The sequence below is a fragment of the Pimephales promelas genome, chromosome 24, assembly GCF_988280905.1.
Source record: "Pimephales promelas chromosome 24, fPimPro1.hap1.1, whole genome shotgun sequence".
NCBI lineage: Eukaryota > Metazoa > Chordata > Actinopteri > Cypriniformes > Leuciscidae > Pimephales > Pimephales promelas.
The window spans coordinates 3,863,094-3,875,151 of NC_142792.1; the positions used below are offsets into that span (position 1 = coordinate 3,863,094).

Below are 12,058 nucleotides of genomic sequence, written 5' to 3' on the forward strand. Positions count from 1 at the left end.
CATCAATATTCAATGAATTTTAATTACAGGCAAATATAAAATAATGCAATATTCAAGAAGGCGATGCATGTAAAAACATCATCTTGTTTGATGTTTATATTTACTGGTCTTGCGCAAGTGTTCGGAACAGCGGGAAGGCATGAATTATTCAAACACATACAAAATATCGACGTGGGCTCTAATTTCATGAGCGTTTTAGTGTTTAAGATTTCTCCAGAGAGAGATTAATTAAAAATGTATTTAGTTGGACATGTAAAATGCTGATTTGAGGTGCCCCCCCCCCCCCCCCCCCCAACTCCTTCCGCCTCTGCCGTTTTAATTTGATAAAATCCTGAATGAATTCCTGGCGGAGGCGCGTTTAGCAATTATCCCAGGTGGTGGTTTATTTTTTTATTTATCTGCTGCTTCTTACGCTCTCTTTATTTCTTTTTCTCTCCGCAGAGATCGCCCCAAACTACGAGTTTTACAAGAACGCTGACGTCAGGCCACCGTTTACTTATGCAACCCTCATCAGGCAGGTGAGTGGGGAAATAAATTAGCTTTAGCCTGATTAGATTGTAATTAATTGCTGCTTGAATTAAGTCTGGGTGAGAGAGCCTTGACGCTCTCCAGTCGCTAACGCGCCGCTTAATGGCATCTCATCGCAGGCTATCATGGAGTCAGGTGACATGCAGCTAACGCTCAACGAAATCTACAGCTGGTTCACGCGCACCTTCGCCTACTTCAGACGCAACGCCGCCACCTGGAAGGTAACGTGTTACGGTTAGCAGCGATTGCGCCTCTTTTTAACCTGCCTCCTGAAAAGGGCCAATTCTCTCTTTTATCTCGCCCGCTCACTCTGTGACAAGTGAAAGAATAATTCAGCCTCTGATATCATTTTCTAATTTGGTGCAATTAATAGCCTAGTCTTGACGGGGAGGTGTGTGCTCTGACGCGCTAATTACTAACCAGCCACTCAATCATCAGCACCTTTTGTTAGCCGTGGTGGCGTATTACTGCTTTCTCAGTGTCTCCTTTTCATTTTTTCCTCCTTCCCCACCCTGCATATTATTGGTTAATTACGCTGAAGGATGGCTGTTTGCCTTGTAGACGCACACCACTACATCCCTTTTCTTGTTGTTGTTGATGACACTCTATAACTCACGCGGCCAGACAAAAAGCCGAGGAGAACGAGACAAATGGAGAGAGAGAGGTTAAGACCTGGCTGGCTCTAAAGCGCTAATGCCTCTGTCATCCAGAAAACACACTTTATTTCCCAGGACAAAAGGCCTCATTTGTATCTCTGTCCCAACAAATACATTGTCAGGCGGGGATAAAAAGAAAAGGGGGATACGATAAAAGCCATCCTCTATTTTTAGACAGGGTAGCAGTGCGTGTCGATAAGATACAGTACGCGTCCGTTTTCTTTTTCCGTCTCTCATCAGCATGCCAGGCATTTCCCAGCACTAGATTTAGCAAAGTGAATTAATTTGGATTTGGATTGCTAATGATGCTGGTGTATGATTACAGCTCCACAAGGGTGTGCAATAGCTCCCCGTACAGATGCATGCTGGGCCACGACTCATTTACTGGCAGAGCGCCTGTTCGGAGACGCTTGAATGAGCGTTTTTAGGCATTTCATGGCCGCAAATTCATCCCTGTTCCCTCTGTCCTTATCAACCGAAATATTTTAATCTAGTCCCGACTGGAACAAAGAGGCAAAGCAGGGGCTTTCGGCATATTCGGGTCCCTCCTTCTACAATAGCGGAGCAGGAATTTCCATTCGGATCCTCCCTGCTCTTTTGTAAGGGCCCAGGCAGGGCCGGCTCGTGACGGGCTTGTCATTTGATTAACAGAGAGAATTTTTAAAAAGGAATGAAAGGTGATTTAATATCTGTGCTTGGTCTCATCAGCTCAGCTTGGGGATCGAGCTCTCAGCCCCGCCAGCTTATTAGTTATAACTATATAGCATGCATAATAAAACTGCTCATTTGCTCATTAATATTAAAATTATCATATTCAGAGCCATGGGCATTAAGATCAATCAAATCCTGGGATTTTCAGGTCAGATGCGAGATCTGCTTATGAGGGTTTTTTTTTTTTCTTTCTATTCCTCTCTCTCCCTTTTCTTAGAGCAAAAAAACACCCACCCCTCAAATAAAACATGAAAAAAAAATGTAATATGAGCAAAGGTTATTATTTGGCTTTTTTGCTGCGTGTTTTAATTAGATTATATTATGGCGACATTATACGAGACTTGCCGTATTTCTTTATTTTATTATGATTTTTACAACGCTTCATGATTATGAAACAGTGTTTGTGTCATTTTTGAAAAAAAAAAAAAAACGAATAAATGTATTTTTGTGTTCTTAATTATTTGTAAGAAATACTGCTGAAAAATGTCCCATAATTTAGTTTCCTTTATCCCATATTTAGTTTAATCTGCCATAACGTGTTTCAACAAAAACATTTTATTTTAGGATAGTGAAAATGTGGCTGTGATATTAGTGGTTCATATTTTCTCCACATATGTGGCCTTGGTTATGACAACAGAAAGCTTTAAATACATTAATATATATTAAATATGCCCGACTTTAATTCCATATTTGTGTGTTTAACAGAACGCAGTGCGACACAACCTCAGTCTGCACAAGTGTTTTGTCCGGGTGGAGAACGTGAAGGGTGCCGTGTGGACCGTGGATGAAATGGAATATCAGAAACGTAGATCTCAGAAGATAACAGGGTACACACACACACACACACAGCATAAATGTCTTTCAGATGTTGTTACAGTCCGATTAATTGTAAGCGTTGTTGTGTTCAGGAGCCCAACGCTGGTCAAGAACTTGCCATCCAGTCTGGGTTATGGTGCGGCTCTCAATGCCAGCTTACAGGTAACGTGTGTGTGTGTGTGTGTGTGTGTGTGTGTGTGAGGTTGGCACTGGCAGTGAGAGTCTAGAAGGACACCGTGTGGTAGAGGCAGGTACCTTCAGATTGATAGCAGCCTGTGCAAATGCGAGGGCATAATCATTAATATTTATCCAAACTGTCATAAATGATTTGGCTTCGCAGTGTCGGCCAGCGAGCTGCTCGTGGCAAAAACTTTAAAATTTAATTACTGTATCTAACTTTAATGTGCAGGAGGCAAAAATGTCAGGAGTCTTTTTTTTTTTTTTCTTTAACTGTTTTGAGGTAAAGTTTTGGATGGTTTCATTATTATGTGGATGCTTGTGCTTTCTTTATTCGCTGTTCATTTGAGGCCTGTCTTGTAAGGTGAAGAGATTGTTTTTCCAACTTGAAAACTCTCCCGTTGTTTTGTTTGTTTTTTTCCTGGCAGTTCTCTTCTGTTTTTATCATATGGTGAGACCGATTCTTCAGCAATAATTCGGAAGTAACTCAATAAAAAAGGGGAGATAATCTTGACATGCCGCCTGATGAAAATGCTTGAGTGTAACTATTCCCTCTCTCTCTCTCTCTTTCTCTCACAGGCTGCGTTGGCGGAGACCTCTTTGCCGTTGCTGGGTAATCCAGGCTTGATGAATAGCGCGTCAGGTATGATGGGGGCGAGTCCTCATGGACTGATGAGCGGCAGCCCGACCGGCCTATTGCAGGGCGCCACGCACGAAGATCTCAACGGCACACTAGATCACCTGGACACTAACGGACACAGCAGTCCCGGATACTCCCCGCAGACCCAACTGTAAGTTTACCCGTGCATTTACACACATCTCAGTGGGATGTAATGGGCAGGGCTTGATTTTATCCAACAAAATTTGCTTGGATCTTGAAAAGTATACTTTTTGGCTTATATTGCTTGTTTTTTTTTTTAATCAATTCAATCAATTACACCAGCTGAAAAGAAAAACGATGTAAAAAATTTGGTTAATTATGATCAAAGTAAACTTATTATTTATAATAAAACATTTAAATATTTTGTTCTTTCAGATCAGGAGTTTTAGCACTGAACTTGCAGTGGTATGTATATTTGCAAGGTTCCTAAATTACATTTAAAATGCATATGCTCAACAAAAAAGAAACACACAAAGTCATCTAGACCTGAGGTTAAGTGTACATTTGGTTCTTGGATTACAGCTCTTACCTATAAATAGGTAAGAAGTGAAAGGCTGCCATAATTATAGATTCCCTTGTAATTACCCCACTGTCCACATCGCAGAGGTTTAGATGTTATATTTTATGCAAGACTGTTCCTATTAATATTTAGAAGCTAACTATATCATTAATTACTTTAAAATCTTTGCCTTTCCATCTTTTTTAATGGCTCAGACTCAGAGAGAGAGAGAGAGAGAGAGCACAGGCTGATGAAAGATTAATGCGGTGCCGGTCAGAGGAATGGTGATATAGAACATGTGCTCGCCCTAATCAGTGATGTCACTCATGCTGGATGGCTGTGTTTACCGAGCCAAAGATAGTCGCACAAGGGCAGCGGGAAGTGTGTCGTACGCAGTCAGACTCGCGCTTTAGTTTCATGCGCTTTCAGTAACCCAAAGACACTATTAGCTAAAAAAAAAAACACACCGCACGCTCCAGAAATGTGTGTTAATGGGAGTGTGTTTGATTCAAAAGTGGGACAGTAGTGTGAAGTGTGCCAAATCTGAGATCCAGACCGAATCCCTGTGTATTCACTCCCTCAGGTTATTTAACTTTTAATAATGGACAGTTAAGTCTGGTGTTTTTAGACCCCTCTCTCTCTCTCTCTCTTTCGCTCCTTCTGCCTCTCCGTCTTTCGCATTTTCTCTCTTTCTGGCTGAAGCGTTCAGACATAAATGCTCAAAAAAGGTGAAATCTCTCTTACATGACCTGTACATGAACAAAATGGAAGAAGTATGTTTTGCGAGTGGCTGCATTTAATAATGAAGAAGCTAAAGAGGACAACACATTCACATTTTGTCTCCTGAGAAACAGAACAATTAGACTAACCTTTCTCTGAACATGTTGCATTAATGGCATCAGATAACCACGCATGTACACATATATGATTTTTGGCCATATCTCTTTAGAGGAGAACGATTTAAGCTTGCTTTTATATAAGCAAAATACAGTCTCTTCAATGTAAAATGATTATATTCAGTGAATTCTCGATGGATAAAATCAGGTCCTGTTTTTTTGGAAGTAAAATGGGTTGCAAACTGCTCATTTGCCCTTGTTTTTAAGGGATGATGTCCAGTCATTTTTGCAGTCATCATTCAGAACATACATATTTAATCACTATTTGCTATGACTGACCAATCAAAATCAAGCATTCCAGAGAACCAGGTATTAAAACGTATTTAACGTTCGCACAAACACACTTGAAAATAGTGTTTGCCGTATTAGTCTGATCACTTTGGTTTAGGGAAGTGTCTTCCTTGAGTGCTGTGTTAGACTCCGGCTCCAGATTTTCTCTCATTAAACACTAAATGTCTCATCCTGACATCTTAATACAGTGGAGAAGGGACGACGAGGACTAATCATTTCTCTCTTCCTCCTCCAACCTCACCAGCATGCTGCTGATTTATAATTAATGCAAATGAAAGCTGTAAGCCATGCTTCTCCACATTAGGAGTAAAGGCCTGTGTCGAGCTTAATGGCCAGTGGAACGTCGGACCGACCGGGATCATTTGTCTCGCCGTAATATCTTTAAGTGTATCTGTTTGTTATTGTACGATAAATGTGGCCAGCGGGACATTAGGTGAGCGCTGACGGTCAACGGTGTCTTTTGTTGGCCCATCAAACATTTTACAGCTTCATTATTATGGCTGTAAGAGCAGTACAATTATTCAATGTTTTAAATGCCAAATTATAACATTAAAAAAACATGGCATGATGGGATATTCTTGCCTAAATCAACACTTTTTGAAGACCAAAGCTTGATCATTTGTGTAAATATAAGTATGTTTCAGTTTGTTATTGAACGATAAATAAACATTACCCATTTTGCTGGTCCCAAATAGACCAATTTCTTAACATTGTAGCTTTATTATTATTGACTATGATGGCAGAGAAATGACAGGAATCAAAGATTTCACACAGTAAAACTATGATGACAAAATATGTTAACATTTTAGATTCATTTAATGGCTGTAATGCCTGTTAAATGATAAAAAAAACCGAATGAAATTGATAACAAAATGGCAGATATACCAATGAGAGCAAGGCATGGTGGGATATTCCCACCCAAAATGCCATAGTTTGAAGACTAAATCTTTGCCATTTGTTGCTGCATTATTTCCTCAAGTGGATATCAGTTTTTTACTGTACGATAAATACAGCGGAGATCAAAAATATGTGAAAGAACTTTAGTAATAACCAGCGACTGGATCAAAATGGTGCTATAAAAGACGTTGTTGACTAGATGTTTATGAATTCCATCAAATCATTAAAATCATATAAAACTGTTAAAGTAGCCAAACGAAAAAGAACTATATTAAAGGCCGATGGTGCTGTATCTACCCAAGATTACACCGTGTGACAAGCAGACACTATTGTGCTTGAATTAATTGCTTTAATAAAGGAGGGAGAAGTTTTTAATTCGCAGGTATTTCTTGAGGGTGTGAAATATATCACTGTGGTGGTCCGACAGAGTCGCCCCATTTCTCTCCAGCTCACGTAGCCGAGTACAGGAGACAGAAACATCCTGCCGCTTCCACATCTGAATATTAATCTATTTTGCTATAAATATTAAAGTAATCTGTACCTTTTAAAATTCTTTTCATATTCAAAGTTCCCCGTGCCATTGATGAGCGCGACCCAGGAGAGAGCAGCCAGACACGGCCTAATACAGAGACTAGTTGATAAGGATTCCTCTCTCTCTCTCTCTCTCTCTCTCTCTCTCTCTCTCCAGTCCGTCGGGATTTCCTGATGCATCCGACGTGTCAGAAATAATTAGGTTTTGTCAGATTTATCATGGTAGCACAAACCTCTCTCCCTGCCAAGTGCCCGAGATCATGTTAAGCCTTGTTTGTGTATGACAGAGTTATTATTCTTGTTAGTAACCTAACTTCCACCCTCTCTTCGGCATCTCGCCGCTCCTCGCCAAACCGCTTCGTGTCTTTTTGTGTTTTTTTTTACCCTCCTCCCTACACTTATTGACAGTCGGTAAAGATATTCATCCATTTGGAGTTAAAAACATGGATCATGGTGTCCGAGGCAACTGGCAGTCTGAAGTTGATTAATGGTGGAGTCTAGCTGCAGGTTGTCTCCTCACTCGAGAAGTGCCACCACGGCCCCTGCATATTAACGAAGGCCTGCACTTTCTATTAACAAGATAAAAAAAAAAAAAAAAAGCTCCACTCTATCCCACCCACCCAACAAACCCCCCTTGCTCCAGGGGCGAGAGGATGAGAAATTCTCCATTATTTATAATGGGGCTGCTGCTACTTCTTTTTTCCCTTTTAAATAGCAGGTGCCATCAGTAAACTTCTCAGCGGCGAGCATATTTTACTGTCAACGCTTCCGCGTTTCCACACGCGCTTCATTAATCGGGGGTTTAATTGCTGTTAACGCTTTTTTTGCAACTTTGAAAACACAGACATCTTGAGTTAAGTTTGTCTCCAATGCCATGTTGAATGCGGGCCTACTTTTTTGTGTTGGTGATGAGTTTACACGTTTATTTCATTACAGTTTTGTAATTAGAGTTGCATTTCTGTTGGCAATGCTTTAGGAGAGCTTACTTTGACAGCTTCCTGGAATACTCGAGTGTGATTGGTCAGTCACAGAACCAATTTTCTATGTAGCTGTGCAAGTTGTCTCTTTCCTTCTCGTGTAACTAAGTCATTCGAACTCTAATCATACACTCTAAAAAATGCTGGGTTGTTTTAACCCAATTTTGGGTCAAATATGGACATGGTCAAATTTTATAATTACATTTTTAACCCAATGTTTGATTTTTTTTCATATTTGACCCAAAATTGGCTTAAAACAACCCAACATTTTTTAGAGTGTATGTAATGTACATTTCTTTATCGATGTAGTAAGTAATTGTGTGCAGTTAGATGATCATTATCGCAAAATAAATCTCTTCAATGGACATTATTATTATTATATGGACTACTGTTCTAAAGTTTGGGATCTGTAAGAACGTTTAGTGACTGTAAAGACTTTTATGTTACAAAATATATACATATTCTTTTCATCTGACGATTCATCAAAAGCACTAAATCAGCATATTTTATGATGATTTGTGAATAATCATGTCACACTAAAGACTGAAGTAATGACAGCATCACAGGAATAAATGACTTTTTAAAATATTGTAATAATAGTATTACTTTTTTTACTGTAGTTTTGTTAAAATAATTTTGATCATCTGTCTTTCACGCAGGCATCCAATACACGTCAAGGAGGAGCCACTGAACATGGACGACGAGGACTGTCCGATGTCATTGGTGACCACAGCCAATCACAGTCCTGAGCTGGATGATGACCGGGAGCTTGAGGAGGGCAACCTATCGGAGGACCTGGAATGACTATTTTGCCCCACCCCTCTGCAGTGGTTCTGCCCCTTTCAGGCCCCGCCCCTCAACTAACACACAACCACCGCAAAAGCAAAAAGACTGGACGCAGCAGGCGGGAGTATTTATTTAGCATGCATCTGGAGACTGGCCCGAAGAAAATCTATACCGCGGATCTTTTGGGACCACAGATGGACAGACACGAGACGTCTGCTTTTTAAAAACAAACATAAAAGGACAAGACTTCATTTGAATCAGCTTGGCCACCTCACACAACAAACACGAGGCTCATGGACCGAAAAAGACAGAAGCGAAACGGGAGCGAGTCCGTTCTGTAGAAAGCCAACGGCCACATATACTGCCAAAAAAAAAAAGAAGAAGTTTTAAGTTTGTGAATATCCAAGCCACAGTAGTCGTCGGTGTTAGATGCAATTGCTGGTTCAATTCAAGTTGTTGCTCTGTTATTTTTTGCACATGAGTAGTATCAAAAATTAGTGTCACTGCCTGTATGTCGACAAAATGTTAAAAAGAAAACGAAAGAAAAAAAGTTGTTGTTTTTTTGTTTTTTCCATTGTTGTCATTTTGTTCCTCCTGCGACTAAGCTTATGTTCGTTCCAAGTCATGTTTGCGGCACCACCAACTGTAAATGGCATTTCCTAAAGTCACGTCAACAACACAACCGTGGTATCAAGACTGTTGCAGCCGTCCAAAAACAAGTACACAAAAAAAAAGTAGGTCTCGAGTCTCACTAGCTCGTGAAATGTGATTCAGGTGCAACTCGACCGCTGAGAGGAAAAACACGCAAGAAAAAGATGCGTTTCTGCATATTCTTCTAGTCTCTTTACCTCCTTGTTCTAAAGCTTTGTCTACCTGCAAAGAGTCACAGGCAACAGCTAGAAACCAAAGCCAACACTATCAACGGCCAATAGCTTAGACAGAAGCCGCCAGACTCTTTGGTCAGTCTTCTGTGACTTTAACTAGTACAAAGAGAATTTGTTTGTTTTTTTTGTTTTTTTTTTCACTAACTACCTTCGAATAACCTCTGGGATTGTCTCCTTCAGCCCTGTACAAAGATAAAGATGTAATTTGATCGCTCTGGCCTCGTCATGAGGTCCAGAGAGCAGCTATAAATGGATCATGACCAAAATAACTATGTGGAAGTGCAGAAAAAAAAAAAGTTTTTTTTTTTTTTATTTACTTTTGTATTCCTCTTATTATTATTTGCGTAAGCCATCTTGTCATCGTTTTTTACTAGTGAAATTTACTGTTCATTGTGACTGTCCAGCGTGTCATGTCTTATATCCGTCAGTTTCTTCAGAGCCGAAACCGAAAATATAATAACCAAACTTTAAGATATCTAGTGAAGCCAAAAAAGTCATGATTTCAAGTCGATATGAAATGATGTGGCTTGGTTATATTGTAAAAGCAAATAACAGAGCCATGACAGGAAGTTGCTCCATTGATTCAGACTCATTGTATAATTCATGGCTATACAGACACACCTAGTGTTGGATCATGGGAAGGTTTGTGGTTAGACCGTAAGTAGCAACCAGTTATTTGAGGTGAAACGAGAAGCGATCGCCCGCTTTCATTCGGACGTTGCTGATGTCATCGAGGAAAAGCGGTTGTTGCTTTAAAGTTAAACGTTTTTGTTTTTTTTTTGTCAGTCAAACCAAAGTTATACAGATTTCTGCCTCTTCTTATACAGCAGATGGAGATGAAAATAACGCAAAGCCTGTTTCCTTTTCCTCTTTCACTTTCTTTGATTGTTCTCTAATGCAGAAAACCCATTTGAAACGGATAACTGCTTTGTGTTGTAACCGATAATGTCAAAGTTTGTATCTGTCTGTGTGAAACATACTGTGCAGTTGTTCCCGTTTCGTGCCAAACCGAGGGGTTGGCTGCTAGTTTAGCACACACACGAATAATAAGACACCCGAGCTGGATCCAGGAACAAAGCGTATCCCTTATCCTTTGCTGAAGTCAGCAAATTGACTTGAAGATGACATTCATAATAATTTTATGGCACCAAATAAAAGGACGCAGCGTCTTTGAATAAGAAGATACAAAAAGGGTTCTCCCACTTATCCAAAAAAGGCTTCTACCTCTTCACAACAGATTGCACGAGTCGTTAGAACGCCACCGACACATTTTTCCGCCTAATTCACGCAGGACTTCGCCAAAAGCGCCAGTTTACATTCCCAAAGGCAGATGTGGAAGGTTTGCATTGAACTAGTTTGTCCTCAGACATTTGTAGAATGAATATGTAAAAATACATGTAAGGGGATATTGTGTTATTAAAAAAATGCATGTCTAAATTCATTTGGTGGACTGGTAATAAGAATTAATTAACACATATAATAAAGCATCAGGATGATGATGATGTTGATGGACTAAGTGCATAAGTGTGCATACCTCAGCTATTCTGTTCCCGGGGGGAGATGATGATGATGATAATGGACAAAAGAAACTCTCAGCCACAGAATGCATATTTCCTGTAGAGTTTGCATGGGTTTTGTAAAAACATTTTAAAAAAAATGTCTAAAATAGTTGCTTGCACATAATACCAGAAGAACCTCCAGATCGGCAATCTCCTCCAATAGATTTTAGGATTGTCTGGGTTTTTTTCTGGGATGATTTTGTCTGTATTTTGATAATTGTGCATATTATGTAAAAAGATACAAAAAAAAAAAATGTTGGTGGACCCATGAATTTACCAAACATTTTTTTCTAAGCTAAAAAGCTAAGTGTTTTTTGTTTTTCTTTCCTGAATTTCATGAATTTTTACTGTTCTCTCATTGCTTGCTAAGAATAGCAAACCTGCTTTTCCTGCATCTGCGTTGCGTAGCTGTAAGGCTTTTCCTAATGTGTGTATTTATTGCTTGTACCTCTGTGCATACGTTCTGAAGCATTACGTCTGGCAGTTGAGTCATGTATCCTTTCTAATAACTATCATTCTCCGGGAATATGATCCCCTATGTATACAGTAAATTGGGACTGTAGCAAAAAACAAAACAAAAAAAAAAAAACATGTTTATGTAATTGGTTGTTTTTGCCTTTCAGTTTGGTTTGGTTTCCTTCCAATTGAGACTCTTTTTTGATACTTTTCATTACCGTGTACTGTGTCCATATGTTACGGATTTCTGCGAGAGTAGAGGTCACGATTGAGAACTGTAACGGCCGTTATTATTTTCTGTATTCATGGCTTTTCACTGCTGAATAAAATAAAGGACCAAAACTAGGATTTGAAAAGCAACTGTCTACCTCCAACATCAGGGACTTCTTACTTTTTTTTTGTACACATATATCTTTTATTCTACAAAGACGCAGCCTGGAAATGGGGCTGCGTTATGCTTTTATGCAGCGTGGAGGAATTTGTCGCAGGAACTCAAAAACATCTCTGGGAAAAAAAAGAGAGGCGGGGAAAAAGAAAAACAATAAAACTTTAATAGCGGACTTACACGGCTTTGTTCCGGCTCCTGGCACCTCGAGTGTTGTTTAGATGAGGTGCTCGTAATGGACTCGGCCCATGTTCTCCGTCCCCCGCTTTGATCTGAGGAGTGAGAGAGAGCGTGGCTCGGCACTGCTTACTTGAAAAGGCTATTTGGGATACAGTCGGGCCTCTGTGG

General features: G+C 39.8%; 1 protein-coding gene across 11 annotated transcripts in view; it reads left to right on the forward strand.

Annotated features, from left to right (window-relative positions):
* Positions 1–11,681, forward strand: part of foxp2 (forkhead box P2) — a 105,117-nt gene extending 93,436 nt beyond the window's left edge. For 7 of the 11 annotated variants that reach the window (XM_089127132.1, XM_089127136.1, XM_089127134.1 and 4 more), the window contains 5 exons: positions 442–518; positions 648–749; positions 2,601–2,873; positions 3,468–3,679; positions 8,300–11,681. In XM_089127132.1, coding sequence (XP_088983258.1) covers positions 442–518; positions 648–749; positions 2,601–2,873; positions 3,468–3,679; positions 8,300–8,444 — 809 coding nt within the window. In that variant the 3' untranslated portion in view covers positions 8,445–11,681. Of the gene's footprint in view, positions 1–441; positions 519–647; positions 750–2,600; positions 2,874–3,467; positions 3,680–3,924; positions 3,955–8,299 lie in introns of all 11 variants that reach the window. The other 4 variants (XM_039667923.2, XM_039667922.2, XM_039667926.2 and 1 more) reach the window with 2 other exon arrangements.
* The last annotated feature ends 377 nt before the right edge of the window (positions 11,682–12,058 follow it).